The sequence below is a fragment of the Tetrao urogallus genome, assembly GCF_951394365.1.
Source record: "Tetrao urogallus genome assembly, chromosome: 14".
Classification (NCBI taxonomy): Eukaryota; Metazoa; Chordata; class Aves; order Galliformes; family Phasianidae; genus Tetrao; species Tetrao urogallus.
Genome location: NC_136827.1, coordinates 11843463 through 11863654, shown reverse-complemented (window position 1 = coordinate 11863654; position 20192 = coordinate 11843463). Strand labels below are relative to the sequence as shown.

At 43.3% G+C, this 20192-nt stretch overlaps 1 protein-coding gene across 4 annotated transcripts in view; it reads left to right on the top strand.

The window, feature by feature from the left end:
• The window catches only part of GRIA1 (glutamate ionotropic receptor AMPA type subunit 1), a gene marked incomplete at both ends in the record, with an annotated part of 107257 nt that overhangs the window by 50827 nt on the left and 36238 nt on the right, over window positions 1-20192 (top strand). For 3 of the 4 annotated variants that reach the window (XM_079542558.1, XM_079542555.1, XM_079542556.1), the window contains 5 exons: window positions 692-876; window positions 5254-5307; window positions 14878-15039; window positions 15873-16040; window positions 19479-19583. In XM_079542558.1, coding sequence (XP_079398684.1) covers window positions 692-876; window positions 5254-5307; window positions 14878-15039; window positions 15873-16040; window positions 19479-19583 — 674 coding nt within the window. The remainder of the gene's footprint in view (window positions 1-691; window positions 877-5253; window positions 5308-14877; window positions 15040-15872; window positions 16041-19478; window positions 19584-20192) is intronic. The other variant, XM_079542557.1, reaches the window with a different exon arrangement.

Here is a 20192-nt window from a genome sequence, read left to right as displayed (position 1 = left end):
TGCAGGGACAGGATGACTTTAAGAGACAAGATAATGTAAAAGCATCCCATCCAGCTTTCTGTTGACTCCAGAGGTGGGCATGCTGAATATGGCGACAGGTCTGCATAGACAGGGCTATCTAGCAGCCTCCAGAGCAGTGCTGACTGTGTGTGCCTCTTCTGGAAGGCTGTGCATGTAACTTAGGCAAGATCCTTTAAAAAATCATGAAATTTTCTGATCAGGCACCACAAGGAGAGACAGGGATACTAAATATGATGATGTATTGTGACTGCTGAGGGAGTCCCTAACCCTAGGAGCATAGAGCCTAAACAGATCAGAGGTGAGGAAAGAGCTGTGGCCCAGAGAAATGAAAAGATTTGGGTAGTAACGAAGAATAAGACAGGATTAGAGCTCTTATCTGAATCCCACAGCAGGGCCTGACCAACGGGACTGATCTGTTGATAACAAAGAAAAACTAGTCCCAGAATCATCCTGTCTTCCTGTGCAGAAAAGGCAGAAATCATTAATTCTAGCCCAGCTGTGTGTGACTAAAATACTAGATTATTATCTGGCTGCTGGGGTTCTTCTGAGCTCTTGCATTGTTGTATCCAGCCTGGCTCAGGACGGTTACACAGGCTATCAGGGCAAAAAATGCTGTTGCACAGCTATGTCCTGGTTCTCCCTCTATTGTCCCGCTCTCTTCCCATCACAGGGCTGTCAGTCCTACAGAAAGTGCTGGACACTGCAGCCGAGAAGAACTGGCAGGTGACAGCTGTCAACATCCTGACAACAACAGAAGAGGGCTACCGCATGCTGTTCCAGGAGCTGCAGAAGAAGAAGGAGAGACTGGTGGTGGTGGACTGTGAATCCGAGCGGCTGAACATCATCCTTAGCAAGGTTGTATCAGCTTGGCTCTCCTGGGAGGTGCTTGCATGCAGAATGGGGAGGGTTGTTTCTCTTAGAGTTGTTTTTCTTCCCATTCTGATGTGATCTGTGTCACAGTTCGTCATGGATTTGATGTGTGCGCATTGCAGGTATTTCTCCTTTGTGTTGTTCAGGAAAGCGTAAAGCAATAGAAGTACTGGGAGCTCCATGTCCCCTACTTTTCTGATTCATGTTCTGAGCACTGTAACCCCCTTACTTCCCCAGAGAGTTTGTTTTGTGCTAACTGCTCCAAGCAGTGAACATGGGACGTGGCACTTTGTTATCCTGCTGAGTTTTCTCAGGTTTTCCCAATCCTTGTGAATTGGAGTGGAAGCGTTAACTGACACTGCCAGACTCTGGGTTCTCAAGACACCATGTATGCAGGATCAGGCATTCCCACATCCCGTCATGGTAGAATCATAGACTATCCTGAACTGAATACCACAGGGACCATAGGGATAATGGAGCCCAAGCCCTGGCTTCAAACAGGACCAGCCAATATTCCAACCCTTTGAGAATGTTGCCCAAACAATCCTAGACAGGGTACGTAGCAGAGGACTCAGCAGCTCTGATTGTGTGCCTTGCCCCACCTACAGCTGCAAATCCCATTCCCACTGCTGCAAATCCCATTCCACAAGGTTTAGGAAGGGCTCAGCAGTGCCAAGCAGCAGGCACGCCGTGTCTCCTGCTGTCTGTCATACCTCTTACAACCAGCTCACTTCCCTCGTGCTTCACACGTCGCTCTGTCTAAGCTACCTGTCATCTCCCGTCTCACACTTCAGCTGCTCGCTGTCTGGAGCAGGGACTGCCATGTCATCAGCTGCACAGCTCAGCAATGAGCACAATCCATCCTTCTTGGATGTCTCCGAGTGCTACTAAGTATAAATCATAACAAAACAGGTTTCAACCTCAAAGTAAAGGTCACACCAAAGAGGGACCAGGTGATTCTTTGGGGCAAAGTATTCCCCCTGACCACGGAGCAGGTGTAATTGATCAAAGGAGCTAGGCAGTGAATTTGCCTTTTTTTTGCAAGCTTTCCTGTAGGGTATATCAGATTTCTAGGGTTAATGATGTTGTCTCTTTAAATGTGATTTGTCCAATGGAAAGCTAAGTCCTGCAGACAGACATCATCTAGTTTGCCCAATGTGAATGGGAAAAGAAGTCTGTATTTCAAATTTCTTCACATAACAGGAGCAAGAGTTTAATCCTACATCTAACTCAAGTTATTTGCAAGAGCACTAAAAAAAAAAAAAAAAAAAACCCGAAGCAAAAAACAACTATAATGCCATTAAAAACAAATATTTGCAGGTAAACTAGATGATGTTATGCTTTTATAAGTGAAAGAGCAATTCCAACATTGCTGTGCCCAGGGGTATCTCTGCTAGGGACAGGGCTGCTGTAAGTTGCTTTTAACTTGTGTGATTCATTTATATCCTTGTTAGACTTCTTGTGCTGAGTCCACAGGGATTTCTGGAGCAGACGTAGCCACACCAGTATAAGCAGGGGTTGCCTGGTCTTTCACAACACAATGATGACTGAAGAGGGACACAGTTCATGTTCTGTTCTCCCAGCTCAATGCACCAGCATGCCTGTATGGCTGTCCCTGATCTGTTTGCCCAGTCTCTCAGAGATTCTGAGGTGTTCAGAGAGCTGCCTCAGCCTCTCAGGGATGGTTTGATGCATTTATCCTTTTTCCTGTCCCTGGCTTTCTCTGGGTGTGGATTTGCACTCCCCAGTGAGCAGAAGAGCTGGTGCTGCCTGTTCAGTCCCTGACATATGCACACACATTTAGTTTCTTTTCCACACCACACACACAAAACACGAAGAGCCACCACTGACTCCAGCATGGTGCTCCTCGTGCCCTGAGATTACAGCTGCAGAAGGAGGCAGCACTCAGAGCATTCATGGAAAATGACCTGATTTCATTCTCCTCGGTGCCCAGGTCTTGTGGGTATGATTTATCTTTGCTGGCTCATGAGCCAGGCTTCAGTTCTGGGTGGGATATCATGGGGCTGCACTGTGTAGCCTTAATGGGATAAATAAGCAGTGGGTTGCATTACATCAATGCACTATATTATTTCTTCCCTGTCACTCATTAAAATGAATAACTGGAGTTTCTCCTTTGCTACTGTTTCACTCTGAGAGGATTTCTCTCTAATAGATATCAAACTCGCCCATTAAGAAGTGGGTAATGAAACCTAGGTGGCCCAAGTGAGCTATCAGCATGCAGCCCAGCACAGCCTCTCACCACATTCAGCCTAAGTGATAAATGCTATTATAACCTCAGCTTGCTACCACCGTCCAGACACATTAGGACTGAGCAAGCATTTTAAAATAAATTAAGATCACAAATAACCGTGTAAAGCATAGGAAGCGAGCCTCATAATTCAGGTGGATGGACTGCAAGATTAACAGCTTAGGGAAGGCTGGGCGACAGCCCTCTTGGGTTCATTGACTCTGACACCTAATGAAATAATAAAGGGAGAGTTTGGGCAGAAGGAGCCAATGCCATCTATTGTTGACACTGGAGAAACAGGGAATTGGATCATAATTCTTAGGCATCCAAGTACCCCAGAGATGCTGCTTTCTCCCATGAGTTCACTCTCAATGGAGAGGACAAGTTGGGCCTGGTTTTGCTTCTCAGATTTGGCAGTCGAACATGCTCCAATGGAAAGCTATCAATAACAGAAGCACATATCTTGTAGCCTTAGGTATAAAGAGGGTTGTTTTGTTTTTTTTTCCTCAGTGCTCCAAACTCCTCCACAGTAGCCATTCTGAGGCAACCTATGGGGAGAACCACAGGACAGTGAAACCACCTCCAGTGGTGGAGCTGAGAGTAGTCATGTAAGATACTAAAGGAAGTCTTCATTGGAGTTAATTGCAACCTGTACACTAACACTGGGATCCAGAGTTTTAATGCACATACAAGAGCACTTCGTCAGAGAAAGGCTAAGGCAGATGACTCAGTTGCACAGAGTCAGCTCATTTATAATCCATTCAGAGATCCTTTAATTCCTGCTCACAGTAATCTTGGAATGCAGTCCTATGGGAAGGATCACTTCACACATGCATGTCCTGGTCTTTAGTGCTTCCCAAACACCTGCTACCAAACTGGTATCAGGGAGGAATCCTGGGCAGACTGATCTCTGGTTCAATGCAGCATGGCAGTCCTTCAGTCACTGTTGTGGCAATAAGGATCTTTCTGGCCTCACCTCACTACCATTCCTGCAGACTTTGCCTCAGCACTGGCAGTGCAGGCAGAGTTCAGAATTGATTTATGTGGCAATAGAAATAAAGGGATAATGTTGCCACCAAGGAAACATTATGGAAACAGTGAAATTCCATCAGAAACTGGTAATTCTTAGGTGGTGGTGTTGTTTTAAGGTTTTTATGAGTTTTGAGGACATGGATTGGATAAGAACAGATGATAGCTGCTTCTAATGATCAGGTAAGAATTTAACAGTGCAACTGGAAATCAGTAGGGAGCAATTCCAATGGAAACATGGAATGTGATTTGGGGGCTGTCTAGTCTGTGACTCCCTGCCCCGTAATCACAGGCAACCTTATACAGATGTTGCCTTTCTACCTAGACATGGGAACTTTCTCAGTACCAAAGAAACTTTCAAACATTACAGATCTGTAAGCAGTTGTATGATAAAAGAGAAAAAAAAATAAAAATCTAACTCTGTTGGCATCAGGGAGAATGAAGTGTGGCAAAGAGCATATGCTGCAACACCGTGAGTATGAAGTTATAAATAATCTCAATGAACATGCAGGGGGAATCCTCTGCTGAGCAACTTGCTCAGGCAGCTTTGTTCTGGAGATGTGGTTTGAAGCTGCCCCAGCGCACTAAAGGAGAACAGCTGCTCTAATATAGCTTAAACCTCCTGATATCTCGCCCAGTTACGTGTCTGCAGCAGGGACTATAGGCCAATGAATGTGCAAAATAACTCTTTTAGTCTTGCTCCGTATTTCAGCTGTGCTCACAGGACAAATGAGCTCCAGCGTTCCACTTCGTTCCTGTGTTTGAAATGTATTGTTTAATCTTTTTTTTCTTTTCTGCTTTTCTTTTCTGTGAGCCTGTAGAAAACAGGTTGGTTCAGATAATTTACTCTCCTTGCCTATAGAATCTACTTGGAAATCTTATACGGTCTTAATTTCAGGCTTGCTTCTCAGATGTCATGTACAAAAGATCTGTCCTTCGTCTAACAAGACTGTGAATTTTGCTTTATCTTCCTGTTCACCTTTGAACAGTACCATTGGAAATTTAAAATGGTCAAAAAAGCAGATAAATGAAGCTCTACTTCCTTAATTGGCCTCTGCTAAATATCCTTGGTTTCCCTCTTGCAGATCATCAAGCTTGAAAAAAATGGGAACGGGTACCACTACATCTTGGCAAACATGGTGAGTTGAGTACTGCTTATTTTACTTCCCCTCCATGATGTTTTCATTGTTATCTTATGTACTGCAAAGCACAATATTTATAGTTACTGAGTTGGAAGTCATTTTAACTCACCTTTTGGGTAGAATTATCAAAGCCCTTTGTGGTATGCTGCTTGTGGTGTTTTCTGTCTTAATCCAGTAAGACTATTTGTGGGGCATCTCCAGTGTTGCTAGGCTTTTTTTGCCTCCAGATTCAATCTATGTCTTCTCAAAGCCATTAAGCCAACTGCCAATTAATGCCTGTTGTGATAATGACTTTTTGCATGGTGTGAGCACCTGAGCTTCTGGCATTGCTCTTCTAGCTTGTTTCAGTTGGGCCACCAAGAAACTGTTCGCTATTGGTAACAAGTTTGGTTTTCTAGCTGCTTTCAACTTCTTTTTGGTGATGTCCCCTGTACCCCAGGTGAAGTGTTTCACAGCCACTGTGAGAGCCCCATACTTTTAGTGATGATGTAGCAAGATCCCTCTGACCTTCCAGTAAACAGAAAATATGTGACTGTCATGTCCTGTGTTTTTTGTTGGTCCATTACAGCGACTATTCTGCAGCTTTGTGCTAAATCAAATCTGTCTGTCATGGTTCTAAGGAAACCATTGGATTTAAGGATTTCCTTAAGGAATGTGTTGTTCCTTTGCTGCCGAGGCATTGCCTGAAAGCAGAGCTGTGCTGTGCAGCAAAGCCATAATTCTGGAGCAGTATGCTGTCTTTTCCTAGGAGGCTGGAAATTGTTTCTGCTTATGGAGGGTTGGAAAGAAATAAGAGGAATAGCCACAGTCCATAGAGCAGTTGGAGGACTTCTGTAGCCCAGCTCCTGCCCTCTCCTTCCAGGAGGACATTCAGGGACTGGTCCTGCTCTCCAAGAGCCAGGGATCTGTGGGGTGTTCTCTCCCCAGGCCAGGTCCCACCTATACCATGTCTGCAGGGCATGGTGTCCACATGCAGTCTGGAGCTGTTCTTTCCTCCTGCAGCTGCATCTGAGAGGCTCCACATCAGGGCTGGGATAATTAAACTTTTAACTACTAATTAGTCAAGCAGTTGCTGCTGTTCTCCTTCTCTCAGCCCCAAGATAACTCTGTAATTTACAAGACAAAAATGGACACATAATTACCCTGCAATGCCCTTATACTGACCCTGCACTTCTGAGCTGGGTGCCTACCATGTAATTACAAACTTAAAAATGTTACATGGTGCAGGGGAGACGTGCAAACTGGAGAGCTGCCTGTAACTCCAGGTGCTAATTTCTGCATCCCCTGTCCTGGCACTCAGATGTTTATGAAAGTCCTTTCATTAAAGTTAAGCAAGGACACTCTCCAAAGTTGCTGCTGTCTGTGTGCTTTTGTGCATACCCATGTAGATGGGTAATGAGAATGATGTCACCTCTTCTCTGCATGGTTTCATAGGGATAAATATGTTAAAAGCATGAGGTGGTCTGATACTCAGGTGATGAAGTCAGGAAGGGCACTTCCCTCTGACTTAGAGTACTGCCGTCTCCCACTTTCAGTCTGAGAAAGCAGACTTGTCCAATCTTTAATTTGTTTCCTTAGCCCTTGCACAGATGCTGAGAGGACAGAGGCTAGAAGAAGGCTGCATACTCAGCCAGCATAGGTTATAAATAATTAACTCAGAGCAAAAGGCTGTTCATTTCTCCAGGCCCTTCATAGTGATGCTGCCTCCCAGACACAGCTCTGCGGGGGCTGCTCTGGGTCTCTGTGATGACAAGGTCTGATGGGGCCCCAGAAGGCGCTGCTATTGACTGTGCTTCTCCAGATGGAAAAGACCTTTTCAAGGATGGAGCAAGTTTTGTGGTTTAGCACGGGGGCAGGTTCAGGCAGTAGAGCCGAGTCAGTGCCTGTAATGTGCTGCAGCCACCACAGAGCTGCTCACCACTTGGGTCTGCAGAGAGGGTGGCAGAAAGGCTGTGATGATCCCCTGAGTGATGAGGCAGGGCAGCAGCCCTCCTCATGAGGAGATGACCAGGGATGTTACATGTGATTGGTAGAACATGAGGAGTCACCGTCTGGGAGAGTTAAACCACAGCGTGTTTCTCAAATCCAAGAAATCTTGACAACATTTACCCTCTTCTAAGGACATCTCATTGCTGGATTAGAACCTTTAGAGGGTGTAGAAAGCTGTGATTTATTCACAGTGACTCACACACTTAGGGATAGACCTCAGACACCCCGTACTTCCCCCTGTAGTCAGGTTCTTAGAGGATGGGGTGTACGTTGCCCACACACACATTCCCACATGCACACATGAACATGGAGAAGACAGCCTGGTTTTGTGGAAGTGCTGGGTCTTAAGATAATAGAATAAATTAACAGCTGAAAACTGCAAAGGCCTGAATATTTCCAAATGGACTATTCCCTGTCCTCTGCACTGGTGGATGGAGTCCTAATTCTAGGACTTTCATCCTGCATGAAGGTTAGACTCTCAGCTAGTGACCCTGCACAAGTCAGATGAACCCTCAGCTGCTTTGCTACACTGCCTAACCTTCCTGAGTCCTTCCATATGGGGAAATAATGATGGAAATGACACGTTAGAAATAAACATTGGGAAATGTTTATAGATAACTCCCCCTGAAAATCTTACTGTTGGCAATATTTTCATTCAGAACTGTATGAAACCAGATAGTCAGAAGCAGCACACTACTGTCCCATTACTGCCAGTCCAAATTGGTGTTCCTTCAGGAGCACCAAGCAAGTGAGTTTGTAAGGAAATGCAGAAATCATTCATGGGAGTATCTGAGGATGGAGAGATTCCCTGTCTGGTCAGAGACAATTTATGAACAAAGAGGAACTGGCTTGCATTAATCACTGCTTGTTTGCCCAGCGGTTGCTGTCGAGTAAGCTGTAGTAAAGACCAGGCAGAATTTGACAAGTAACAGCAAATGAAAGCTAGCATTTCCCAGCAGGAACAGCTTCCTTTTTTTTTTTTTTTCAGTGAAATTGCTGTTGCCGAGGTGAGACAATAATATTTCTGTGTTCATAAACAAAATGAAACCATTCTGCACCTTAGGCCATGGGCGAACATCCTTCTCCATGTCTGCTCAAAGACACAGCCATCCTGCTCAGCTCTGCCCATCCCATGAAGGTCTGCCTCCGACACTGCTGCTAAGGGAGCATTCATGTGAACATTCCTGCCTTTCCTTGGGGCAAATCTGCCTCTATCCACCGTTTTTGCAAACTCATGAAAACCGGAGTTACTCAGCCAGTACCCAGGAGATACCATCAGCATTCACCAGCTGGTTATTTGTCAGGTGTATCAGCACAGGCTGGTTGCATTCATCTCTCTCTCTTTTTACCTCTTTGTATTTCTTCTTTTTACAAGTCAAAGGGGTTTGGCAACTTAAAGATGTGTTTGTTTTCATGGGTCGTTTTTTCCTAAGCTTTGTTCTCAGCTTCTGAAAGCACTGTCTAACAAGCACAAAGAGAAAAAAATACAGTCAATACTGTCAGAGCAGCAAGCTTAGAAACGTCTTGGGTTTCTTTCTTTTGATGTTACAGACTCTTTCACCATAACCTTGCCTTCATGTCTCTGCTTATCCTGTGCCAGGGAGGTGGGCTGACTACTGCCTGTAGTGGGAGAACATTGGCTCCCATGGGCAGAGGAAAATTTTTGTCTTAAAATAAGTGACCTTTGTGTGACCTGTCTTTAAAAGAGAAGAATTAAGGACAGCTGCCACACAGTGTTTGAGCCTTTCTTTTTCCTGGCACATTAGTCCAGGTTCTTCTTTTAGCAAATGCTCTTCTTTGAAGTTGGATAGATAAGCACATGAGATTGCTGATGCAAGGGGTAGCAAGGAAAAGTAAAGATACGAACAGAGGTGATTAGTAGAGGTAAGCACTTTTTCCTATGCCATTTTATATTTATTATATGTGAGTGCTGAGTCCAGCCATGAGCTGTGTTTCACTTTGCAAATAGCACCGATGGATTTGAAGGGCACCAACACAGCAGCTTTGACAGCAGAGAGCCCTGTGCGGGAGCTAGGCAAAGCCTGCTTGTTTGCTTTGTGTCCCCTCTGATTTCACTGTGCCTCTGCATGTCAATTTTTTTACCTCCAAAAAAGTGGTTGAAGGTGCAACTGAGGTCAGCAGTGCTCAGGTTTGCATCAGTAACCAATCTGAAAGTGTTTCGTGGGAGTTGGAAGGATGCATACAGCACCAGCGTTTTGTGCTGGTCGGATCTCAGGATGCCTGGGCTTGCAAAACTGCTATTCTAATGTTGGAAAGAGATGTCCTAAGTTATTTTTAAGTCTCTAAAATTATACCAGTTAGACTGTGATGCAGGTAGACTCACCAAAAAACTTGGTTTTCCAGTTTCACTTCCAATCAGATTTTTCTGTTCCTATCCGACATTACTAAACAGAAGAAACTCCAGTAACATCATCTCATCTAAGTTATTGATAGTGGAAGACACAGGAGCCCTGAATTAATTTTTGTTTGAATTAGACTGTCTCATGTAACAGAAAATTGTCTAGTTTTTTGATATAAAAATTGGCCACAAATGACAATATGAGCTGCAGCCTTTGGAAGGATTTTTGCAGCAGCTAATGAAGGCTCAAAAGCACAGGTGACTTACAGCAGCTTAAAAAAATCACTGAGCATCAAGTGAGTAATAAACGGATATACTACAGCTGTTGGAAATAAGGATGTGTTTGCTTAAATCAAGGAAGAGAAAAGTTGTTAAACTAAGAGGTTTGCTGTCATCTAATCCATTACCCAGCTCAGCTTGCAAGAGGTGACATGTAAATCCACAACAGCTTCCTCTTGGTGACTTCATCGATGCTTATTTCTGGTCTGAACTCGCCTAGCTTCGCCTTCCTCCATCAGATTTATGCTTCTGTTTGTTGGACTAGATATTCCATTACTGAAGTTTTGGTCCTTGTAAACTGTGATCAGGTCAACCCTTAATCATATCTTTGACTGAAGCCCTGGAATCTGTCACTACGTGGCACGTTTCCCAAGCCTTTAAATCAGTTGCTGCTCTGAAAGTTCTCTAAAGAGCAAATGTTTGCAAAAAGTGGCTGGACTGAGCTTTCCAGCAAGATCTGCACATTCACTTGTACCCACAAAGTGGGTACCAGGCTTCAGGACTGAAGCCCTGTCTGGCACTGCCCCATCCTCCCATCGTTATTTTCCCTTTCTTCTTTGCCTCCATGTTATAGGGAGGATTCTCATGTTTTACTGCTACAATGAAATTTGACATATTCACAATTTTGCAGAAGAGAAGTCCTCTCTGTTGAAGGCATGCTGGAATGAAACTGAAGCAGCTGGGCTCTTTTCTGATGTACCCTCCTTATTAATACAAGTTGATGGGAGTGAGGAATGATACTTTATTGGACATTGAAGATAATGTGGTAGATTAGAGATGCTCCATCTGAAAATGCTTGACTTCCTGCTCCCTGTAGAATGACACCAGCATACCTTGGAATGACAGGAGTCACTTTGCATTCACTTGGCTGATCCACAGTCATTCAGAAGCAGTTGTTTTCTTTTTGCAAGTGTTCCTTATAAAGTCCGGTAGCAGGAGGCAGTCTGGTGTTGTAGACCATGCAGGGATTGCATCTAAAGAGAACTGGGCCAGTTTTTCATTGCTGTCTCACATTTCCAGGTGAGTTTGGATGAATTGTTTGAACAGTTTTTGCTTAAGAAGGGATAATTCAGTGTAGGATTCAAGTGTGAAAGGTAAAAAAAAAAAAAAAAAAGAGAGAAAGAGCAGAAGAGAAGAGAAAAAGCAAAGAAAAAAAAAAGAGAAAAGAGAAGGAGAAAGATGATGTGCAGAGAACTGGATATGCTGACAGGCCTGAGGAGGGCAGTCATGCAGGTGGGAGCCTTTCCTCCACTGTCTGACAGCAATCTGTGCTGCCCACTCACTGCCCTGGCTCCTGGTGATGCTCAGGGTATAAATAAGGAGCTGGATAATTTCTGAGGACTTTCTTTTTAAGGCAGATCCTTCCTGGACCAGTTAATCAAGATGGATTCATGAGACACATTTCAAGTCATCAGTCTTCCTGCATTATGCATTTCCTTTGATGACTGAGCTCACACACAGTGGAGAGGAATATAAATGTGTGACTTGCTGACATCTCTCCCAGGAAGCAAAGCAGTGAATGGGACAGTAAAACAACCTTTGGCTGAAAAATGGTCTCAGTTTAAGCACAGCATAAAGAACAGACGAAGCAAGGAAAACAACACGAGGAAAGAATGCTTTCCAGCACTGCTCTGTTTTCTATTTGAAGACTTGAAGGTCTTTACCAGCTGCCTATGTTATTTACTAACAGCAGGGCTCTTCCATGCAATTGCTTTGTGAGGTTCATTAATGCAGAGAGAACAGTCCATAGCATGGGATAAAGAGCAACTTCCCTGCATTGAACTGAGCCTGGCTGCTGCGTGAGCTGCGCTGCAGATGCTGTGAATCAGAGCAGGCGTGGAGGAAGGTGCTGTCAGTGCGGACGGGTCCAGATTCTTGTGGTTTATTGTCAGACTCCTGATTTGATAGCGTGCAGAGAAAGCTGGGCATTTTCCCAGCACACACAAGGCAGAAGGCCACACTCTCTGATTTACAGAGATGACTTTGCAAAGTGAATTTAAATAGAAGGGACAGCTAAGGCTGCTGGAGGGCAGGGGTGAGCTTGCTGCTGCTGCTGCATCCCTTCCAGTGTAGTTTCGATGGTCCCAAAGAGAACTGTGCTTGCAGGAGTGTTGTCTCCCTCGAGTGCCCATGGGGAGCCTGGAGAGCTCTGTGTTCCCCTGGGTGCTGCTCTGCCTGCTTGCCCCAGCTGTGGGCACAGCACATTGGCTGGGCATGAACTACTGCATTCCTCTGTCTGTGATTCTGTGGTTCCTTTTCCTCTCCAGAGCACCAGCGGTGCTGAGTAAGAGGGAGAGGCCACATACCTGCTTGTCCCACGGATACTTTCCCAAGTGGTCCAGGTTTAAAGATCCCAAAGGAAATCACATTTCAGTGGATTCCAGGTTGTGAGGTAATTTCTCTGTCCAGCCCGATGCTCCATACATGGCTGCAAAGAGAGCTTTTGTCAGTATTTTTTGGAAATGTTTTGGCTGAGAATGTCCCATAGAAAACCTCATTCTAGCTTTCTTCACTTCTTGCTGTATTTGATTTGATGGTGAAGGGAAGCATTTCTGTGCTGATTCTTTTCCAAATGGGTCGATACCAACCACACTGCTGCAAGCACGTCTGCTGCCCCACAGCAGTGGGCTGCAATCTCTCCTTAGTCACTTACTGATGTTAGATAGACTTTCTGAGTAAAGGAAGCATGATTCACTTTATATCTTCTTTCCTTTAGAACTTCCTGGCAGTGAGGCGTTGCATAATTAATATTTGTACTGCCCTGGCCAGGGCTGGATGCAATACGAGCACACGCACAGTGTTCAGGCACAGGGATGGCAGAGTGGGGCTGCTGCAGCCTTCAGGTTCCCCAGAATCCTCTCCCTGATGCTCTCACGTGGAACTGAACCATACTTAATTAATATTAGTGATGTTATGTTGTATTTACTGCTTAGGTAGTGTCATTGTGCTCTGCAGTTAGGCAATGGATGAAGACTTATCACACTGGGTTAGATGATTATATCCTACAGCTGCTCTTTCTCTCGTGCACTGAGGGTTAGCCTGGACAATCTTGTTTTTTATTTTCAATTTTCCAAGTGTGGTCAGTTGAAGACTATATAAAAAGTCCCTTTTTTTTTTGCAATATGTTGGTGTAGGTAGTACAAGATATCAGGTGATTGATGACTTCTTTGCTTGCAAATATTGTGATTCATCTGCTCTAATCATTCTTACAAGCACGGACTGATCTTCCAGAAAGACAGATAAGCGTATTTAATTCCTGATGCTGCGTTGCCAATAGAAACATTTCCAAGTGACAGCCTGTATAAAATTCAGTATATTCTTGTTTATATGTTAGCCAGCAAGAACGTCTTCTTCTAGGAACTGCTTTCTAAAATATCTGACCTCTGGTATTTCCCAGTTCATTTGCACTCATGTCACTCAGAACTGCTCTGAGCAGAATTCAGTGGTGCAGTAATTAAAATTCCTTTGTAATTAGTACAAGGTCCTGTACTGACCTTGTACTGGGGCACGTGGAGGAGGGATAACAGGTGAAAACAGTTTTTTTCAGCAGTTAATAACATTCAAAACGCAAAGGCATATCCAAGGTTAATGATATTCCCTACAGCCCCAACTTCCTTTAACAACTGGAAAATCTTTAGAGGTCTCCACGCTCTCAGTTTTAGAATGGCTGGGCTTGAGGAAAATGGTGAAAGGCAGTGTTTCCAACCACTGCTGTCGTTGTCTTTGGTGTCACAGTCTTTCTGAACTTTCTGCTTGTTGAAGGGGTTAAGGACACCAGACATCCTACATTCTGTCGTGAACTCGGACCTTCCTTCATGCCTTTGTGGGCCTTCCAAGGAGGAGCTGGTGGCACACACTTCAAGATGCTGTGTGGTAGTTTCTTTTGACAGATCTTTTTCCCCTGAGTGCCTCCCAGGAGCAAAATGTCAGTGCAATTTGGTCCTGGCCATGAATAACCAGTTGGCAACCTGTGAGGTCCCTCTTACTGAACCTTAGGAGCTCCGTGTGTCAAAAACCACTTGGCCTGAAATGCATTAAGATGTCAGAGACAATTACCGTGCTGCATTTCCTATTCATTAATCACAGCTCTGGCTTTCTGAAACCCCTACGCTGGCAATTACATACAAGATTGATGTGGGTTAAACCAGCATTCTGAGAAATACATACTCACGAAGTATCTCTTTTCTTTTTTTTTTTTTTTAACCTAAATCACTGCACTTTGAAACTAAACAAATCATCTAGTTAGAGCATCTGTACATCTCCATCCCATTCTCAGCCTGTAAGTGGATGCTAAATTGCTTACAAAAAGCCGGAAGAAAAGCTGTGAAAGTCTTTAAAGACATTTTTGAGTCACTTACGACTCTCTTGGTCTGACACTGATGTAAGAGGGCAATTTAGTCTTTTCCTTGCAAGCTGTTTTTTCTCACAACAGGTTTCCATCTGACGGCCTGATTCTGACCTTGGAAATTAATGAGCTAATTAGCTCCCCCAGCCTGTGCAGAGTGAGCACCATTTTGGGAACCTGACCAATGTCTCGTGGGAGGGATGGCCCTGGCTTTTTTAACTCCCAGTGACATCATATGTTTGAGAGCAAATGGATACAGAAGCTTTGCTCAAGCACCTGCTTTGGGAACACAGCAAATAGTTTTGTATATCAGTACTGCTAAAGAGAGGATACCAAAGTTGGGACGCCCAACAGCGTCCTCTTCTCCCCACTGCTTGCAGTGTGTCTCCAGTGCCTATGTCAAAGTCCCTCTGTTGCCTAAGAGACAATTTTATCCTGTGTTCAGAGAGCGGAGCCTCTCAGCGTCAGGCCTTACTTTGCAAAGGGAAGAGATTTCTCCAATGCTGACTGTCAAATCCATAGGTAAACAGGTTTCCTGTTAACCACACAGAGATGGTTCATCTGATGAGTGTCTCCTGTTTCTGTCCTGTACCAGGGATTCATGGACATCGATCTGACGAAATTCAGGGAGAGCGGAGCCAACGTCACTGGCTTCCAGTTGGTGAATTACACAGATACTGTTCCCGCCAGGATCATGCAGCAGTGGAGGAATAACGATGCCAGGGAGCTTCCTCGTGTGGACTGGAAGAGGCCAAAGGTAAGTGATATAGAAAACCATTTAATTTAGGGTCCTTCTGCTCTGCTTCAAGTCACTCCCACGCAGTGATAATAAAGCTGTTCCGCATGTTGTTTCTGAACATTTCAAATCAGTGGGTACAATAGAGGACAAATACTTTTTAATTTATTCCAAACTCAGAGCAGAAGATTTTGAAAGTGTCAAGGGCAGAGGGGAGAGGCAGTTTTATTTTTCTATCTGCCATTTGAAAACAAATACACTTTTGGCAAACACTCAGGACTAGAAATGTCAACCTTGGAAGTATTAGTTTTAAAAAAGGTTCATACAGATAAATCCATAGGTAATCACAGGAAAAGGAATTAAAGCAGCGGTTGCTGTTCACACCAGAGTTTTACCTCTTTTCTACACAAGTTTCAGCTTGAATAAACTCATCCTTTGCAGATTTTTTGCACATTGCAACAGAGTTTTCTGGACTCCATCTGTGAAAGAAAAAGTGACTCGTTACTTGGTTTAGCATATCTTTCAGTCTCACATTCACACTGTATAATGCATTCCTTGAAAGTTCAGGTCAATGATTCTAATTAAACAGAAAGATGTGGGTAACAAGGGAGTAGCTTTGAAGGCTGAGTGCAATCTGAAGGCAGCAGAAGGTGAATCAAGATCTTCTACCTCACTCTTTTTCTCTGGAAGAGAAAGCACCAACTTCCACAGGTAACCAAGACATCAGTGATCACACAAAGGATCCTCCAAAGCTGGAAGGGTGACAACAAAACCAAAAATCTGAAAAGTGAACAGAACAGTGTAGTACACCAGAGGTCAACTCAGGCTAATGGGCAAATGTCTTCTCTCTCTAGTACACTTCAGCCCTTACGTACGATGGGGTCCGGGTGATGGCTGAGGCATTTCAGAACCTGCGGAGGCAGCGGATCGACATCTCCCGACGTGGCAATGCTGGGGACTGCCTCGCCAACCCGGCCGTGCCCTGGGGACAAGGAATTGACATCCAGAGAGCATTGCAGCAGGTTCAAAACCTAACTGATGCGCGTGCCGTGGGGGTGGCCATACAAAGCCTGTGGGTAGGGGAAGAGGGGCAGCTAGCAGCAGAAATGCCCAAATAATTTGCTTGGGTTAAGAAACTGATTCTTCCAGGTAAGAGCCAGGTCTTGAGCCCAGTGAATTTCTTTTCCTGTTGACATCCAGCATGATCTTTTAGAGTTCTTAGATGGAAAAGCCAAAATGTTATCCTATGAAGTCATGGGTCCTTATTTTTACCTTTCCAAGAGACAGACCAGCTTAGATCACGTTTTCTGAAGCTCCTTCAATGCTCTGTGAACTCAGCTTTTGTTCCAGATTTCTAATGACATTCGAAATTGAATGGATTTTGCCATATGCATTGGTTGACATCAGAATGTTCCTTAAGACTACGTTAGAGCTTGGTTCATACTGTGAGGATTGGGAGAAGCCTTAATAACAGCTATTGAGAAAGTTTATTCCTTAATAGTTTGAAAATCCTGCTTCTTCATCCTGCATAGAATTTTAGATTTTTAAACAAACAAACAAAGAAACAAACAAAAACTTCTGTTAACTTACAGCAAGGGAAAAGAATAATACACTCTTCTCAAAGACTTGGAAGGATAGAACATTACAATACTTATTTAAATTTAAGAACTGACATTCATTTCTAACATTTTTTCTTCTTTCAGACACATTCTCTACTTTCTTACTCATAGTTTGTGCTACATTTGTTTCAAAAATAGATGGATTCTTTGCTTGCAAATACTGCTAGTTCAGTGTTATCCAAATATAGCTTATCCCATTCTCTTTCCTTAAGGCAAGAAGAACAAAATAATTCTGACTAATTTTCATCTCACGTAAATTTTTTACACGTATTTTGATTTGGTGGTAAACAAAAATTCCTCTAAAACCAAATCTTGCATTAAGATTGATTTTATTCCTTATATTTTACATGTTCCCAAGCCTGTCATTGACTTTCTGTATGACCTTGGGCAAATCACTGTCATAGCTTCTCCAAGCTCCTGTAATAAAATCTGCCTTTTTGATGCATTAGGGAGATCAGTTACCTAATAAACATTAAATACTTGGAAAGATATATGATGAGCAAGGGGCTCTCCAGTGTTTTTCATTATTGAATTTACGAGAGTAGGATATCAAAATTAGTCTTGGTAATTCTATGTGTGTGCTTGATAATCACCTCTGATTTTTTCTCATCTCTTCATTAAATTGATTTCAAAACTCTTTTCAACTGCGGTGATTTGGGTCGAAAAACACGTAGAGCTATTTGCCAAAATTGTTCCTTAACCTTTAAAAAAATTATAATTTTCAATAAGTTTGGCCAGTTCAGTTGTGATGGTCAAAATTAAAGGTTCTGAAACATGCAGTGATGGAAGGAATTCTCAAAGGAAATTTTAACTACAAATTTAATAGTCCTCCAGCATTTAGTATTTTAGCAATGACTCCATTTCAGACAGAGGAAAATGGAAATGGAAAGAACTTAAGATTAGATTGAAGGCTTGAGTTATCCTTTCTGTGAAGACTCACAATTACAGCAATTGTTACAGATATTCACAGCGTTCTCTCTCCTCACCTCCCATTTTCTAATGCCTGAAACATTAAGAGCTGTTAAAAAAAAGTTTCTCCACTTATTTCGACTGAAATGTCTTGAATAAGCTCCTGAATTGCCTCATTTCTTTTTAGCGTAGGAAGCAGTCAAGGATAGCAGGACCAAAAAAGAAAAACAATTTGAAACATTCTGCAGTTTTTTAAAAACAGAAATCTGACACATTTTCACAAAATGCATGCTTTTATTAAAGAGAAGTAAGGGGTATTTCTTCGCATGAAATTCTCACAATGCATTGCTTTAAACCAGCACATTGAGCTCTCAATACTTCAGGAAGATCATTGTAATTTTTCACAGGTATTTTTTGTTAATGTTGTTTAGTAACCAAGCTTATAACCAGGTAGCTGGTCCTACCAGTCAACAGACTGGATGGCCACAAAAGCATCCTTCTCTTCCTGCAGAGAACCACGTGCCTGCATCTCACACACAAGTGTGTTTAAGTTGTCCATGTCTCCGGTTGACTTACTTGCACTGAGCACTGCTGAAATCATTCCTCACTGTATTTTATTATGATCCAGAGGACGGGGTACTTTCTCTCATGAAAAAGAGAATAAATTCTTGGATCGGTGACAAAGCCGTAAAGACAGAATGCTTTCGGTCGATGAAACGACAAAAAAGGACTACTGAGAGGGGTCTCAAGATGGTAAATGACAGAATAGCTGTGCTGGGAGAGGTTCCTTTTGCTATGTCAGTGCTACGTGGCTATCATAGGATTAAGATTTTTTTCCTACAGATAGAAAAATTGCCTTTAGTACACCTGGCTTTTAATGCATGTGGAACTACAAAGCATGAGCACCTGTCACTGAGCTTCAGAGTCAGTCAGAAAAGGTAAAAGGGGCCATGGAACAAAGGAAGCATGGAGTGTTTAAGGTAATGGTGCATTTCCAACCGAGGTGTCTTTTATGGGCATGTTGTTTTCTGTGAGGAGGGAAAAGCACTTTTCTCCAAATTTCACCAAATATAACCTCTTGACTTGAAGCAGCTTCAGAAAACAATGGCAGATGTTCGTTTTCGTGACAAACCTTTGTGATAATACCTGGAAAATAAACACAGTTTAAGCAGATTAGCAGCTAATGTCATCCATAGTGATATATCCTCGTTTCTTCACAAAGAGTTTTCATTCTAAGATTCTCAGGGCACTTTAAAAAGCAATTCAGTGCTTATTCTCATTTTGCATGCGGGAAGCCTTCCATTGCAGAGAGTACAGATTTGTCCAAAACAAGAAGAAAGGCTGAGAACAAATCTTTTTTCCCCAGTCCAGGGATGTGAGTACTCCTTTTCCCAGGTTCCTGGACTTTTGCAACAAGTCACATTGAGAGGAAAAACTAAGGAAATAGAATGTGGTTCCTGAGCAGTGCTCTTCAGCATGGCAGTGTTATCAGCAGAGACTTATGATTCAAAATTTCCTATGTAAATCTCATTTACAGTATGGAATAGTCAGGTTTAAGCAGGCTGGTGCAGCAGGTAATTAAATTAAAGCAGATAAATTAACTGATAGACTCCTCTCTTTCAAAAGGCAACAGCTGGGAGCAGTGTCCACAGCTTCGTATTTCCTGCAAATGCAGTTCCTGATTTGGCCTGACAAGTTCTTTACCAAGTCTTGATCCCTACTTAGATTTAGACAACACAAACGGAGCCTGAGGCACTCAGAGCTGTCTTAGCTGCCTGTTGCATCCCAAGAGATGATGGGCTCCCACACATAATCTGGGTCTGATGCACCACTGAGCTTGGTGATGGACCACTGAGTTTCAAGAGACGTGATTTGTTAAGAGCTTGGGTTGCTGATCTATATGCTCTTCTCACTGATATTTATGTCTTTAAGGTCCGTTTTGAAGGATTGTCTGGCAACGTTCAGTTTAATGAGAAGGGGCGGAGGACCAACTACACCCTCCATGTGATTGAGATGAAACACGATGGGATCAGAAAGGTAATGGAGAAAGCGTCTAAAGCTCCTGCATCTGGCATCAACTCTCTGTTCTCATGGTGTAGTTAGGTCTCTGCATGAGCAAAGCCAAGCACAACAGAGAACTCATGGTGTATTACTAAAAAAATGCAACATATGGAAGGGGTTATCAAGAGTAAGAAGGGCAACTTAGCTGTGGAGCGGGGATTTCCAGGAAAGGAAAGCTTGGCCCACTCAGTCTTGCTATTGGCAGGACACTTTGGCTCAGGCTCAGCTACACGGTTTTTGCACTCCTGGTTTTCATTTCTAAGAAATGAGCCAAGACAGAATCAGGAGGAACCTGTCTGCCCTAAGCAGTGCCAGGGAACCCTTTATTTTGATTTAATTCTGCTCAAGAATTAACAAGATTTTTACCCGCTGTGTCCTGATAGTTATGGAGGTATTGCTACTGTCCTGAGGTCTTTGTACCTTTCTGTATCCCAGGCACTCTGTAAAACCTGAATTTTCAGGTGCATTGAGCCCTTGAAACACTGATCCATTTGTCAGCCTGACTCCATACACTTATGTCCCGCTTTAGATATTGCCTATTTGAAGAAAAGAGTTATTCTGTGGATAAAGGAAATCTGCTAAATA